At 40.3% G+C, this 2028-nt stretch overlaps 1 protein-coding gene across 1 annotated transcript in view; it reads left to right on the top strand.

The window, feature by feature from the left end:
- LOC102193972 (ADP-ribosylation factor-like protein 5B) overlaps positions 1–2028 on the top strand; it is a 4560-nt gene that overhangs the window by 1456 nt on the left and 1076 nt on the right. Inside the window, exons 2-3 of the mRNA XM_005738918.1 lie at positions 928–988; positions 1079–1226. Coding sequence (XP_005738975.1) covers positions 928–988; positions 1079–1226 — 209 coding nt within the window. The remainder of the gene's footprint in view (positions 1–927; positions 989–1078; positions 1227–2028) is intronic.

Here is a 2028-nt window from a genome sequence, read left to right as displayed (position 1 = left end):
TGTGTTATATTGCTTACTTACTGCCTGGCCCTAAGAATGGCAAATACCTACTTTCATTGTTACCCAATTCTGGATTAAACTATTCCCAGTGTCAAGTTTTACTTACTTAAGGAGACTGCTGTGTGGTTTGTGTGAAATTGTTGGGACTCAGACTAGGAGTTGAATCTATGTCATCATCACCATGTAATTGTATTACTAGAGATGTGGTTGGAGACACAAGAAGTGATTCTTCCTGGTGTATGAATCCCTTTGTGTTATTTTTGCCGAATTTTAATTCTTTAGTGCATTCTAGGAATAAATGTTTCCTTTCTCTGGACATCATACGCGTATTTTTCCCTGTGTGGTGACATCTATTTGAATTTTTGTTGATAATTAAACTCTAAAAAAAACAAAACCAAAAAAGCCAAACCAAAACCTCTTTGGTGGGTGCCAACATATTTATTTATTTATTTTTTAATATATGCAGGAAAAACCGCAAGCAATATACATGTAAAACGTTTGGAAAGCCAATGTAGTTCATCAAAACCCTCAGAGCTGCGATGCCCTTTGGCCAGACTTCCTTCCTTCCTCTCAGCCGGAGGCCTCGCAAGGGCAAGAAGTTAAAACACTGGCCTGAAATATTTTAGTATCTACATGTTCCTCCAATTCTGCATTTAGCCCACCATGTTTGCCAGCCTCAAACCCTCATTGTTGTTCTATGTTCTAGCTTGTTATATGAATGACAGGAGTTTAGTGTAGGTCTAGGTTTGTTTGTTTATTTGGGAAAAGTAGGTCAGGAAGACATGAGGTAGGAAGTAAGTTTTTGAGGTTTTTATTTTTTGGTGTGATTGCTTTTTGTGAGCTTGATCCAGTTTTTGTTTCAAACTGTATACTTTCAAATTAATTTCTGAGTTGTTGTTTTTTTGTTTTTTTATTTTTGTTTTCCAGAGCACAAGGTGATCATTGTGGGACTAGATAATGCAGGGAAAACCACTATCCTCTACCAATTGTAAGTACTTTTTTCAGTTTGAACCTTCCTTCCTGAATGCTTTTAAAGTTGGAAAAACACAAACCCACTTTGCATTTCTGTTTTATTCAGTCTAATGAACGAGGTGGTCCATACTTCTCCCACCATCGGAAGCAATGTGGAAGAAATAGTGGTGAAGAACACCCACTTTTTAATGTGGGACATAGGTGGGCAGGAGTCTCTCAGATCCTCCTGGAACACCTACTACTCCAATACAGAGGTGAGAAACACCTTGCAGAGTCTTTCACACTCGACAGTAGCCATGTATTGTCGAGCACAGTTTTCTCCCTGAGCACAGCAGCTGGTGTTTGCTCGGAGCACAGACGGCAGCATAGGCCGCCCAAGTCAAAGGTCACCCTATTCACAAAGGAGCCGGTCTGAGAAGCAAAGGGGTCAGCTGCCACAGTAAAAAGACAAACAGCAGAGGCAGATGTGTATGAGAACTTAAAGACCGCTCTTTACAATATTCACTAAAGGATTATATCCATTTTGGCTGCTTCATGATTTGAATACAAAGCTCAATTCCTCATTGTTCCCTATGCTTTCTGTGGGAGCATTCCATTATCCTAAAATGTCTCCTCACATATTTACTTGCATCTCTCTCTCTCCCTCTCTCTCATATCCTCTTTGTGATGTGTTAGAGATCCAAAAAAAGACGTGTGAGCGTGGAGGAAGTAAAGCTGTCAAAGCTTCAGCTCCTCCCCCGATGGCAAACTTTGTTCTTTATGTGGAGGTGCAGCATTAATACATCATGTCGCCTGATATAAGACGTGATTATACACCTGGGTGTCCTTGCTTTAAGCTGCTCCAGAATCCAACCTTTCCCTCATTCCTCAAGGTGGATCAAGGTGATGATGATGGCTGATTCGGAGCAGTTCCTAGGTTGTGGGAGAAGCGAGAGTTGGCATAATGTAAACCACCCCATGTCGGGGTTTCTGGGAATTCTAAGAGGCAGTATTCAGCATTTTTATTGACTGCTTTTATTGGGAATATATTAACGGTCAGTTATTGATATTTTTTTT

The sequence above is a fragment of the Pundamilia nyererei genome, unplaced genomic scaffold, assembly GCF_000239375.1.
Source record: "Pundamilia nyererei isolate P.nyererei 1_Seehausen unplaced genomic scaffold, PunNye1.0 scaffold00087, whole genome shotgun sequence".
NCBI lineage: Eukaryota > Metazoa > Chordata > Actinopteri > Cichliformes > Cichlidae > Pundamilia > Pundamilia nyererei.
Note: the sequence above shows the minus strand (reverse complement) of the source record. Positions and strands in the feature narration are given on the sequence as shown.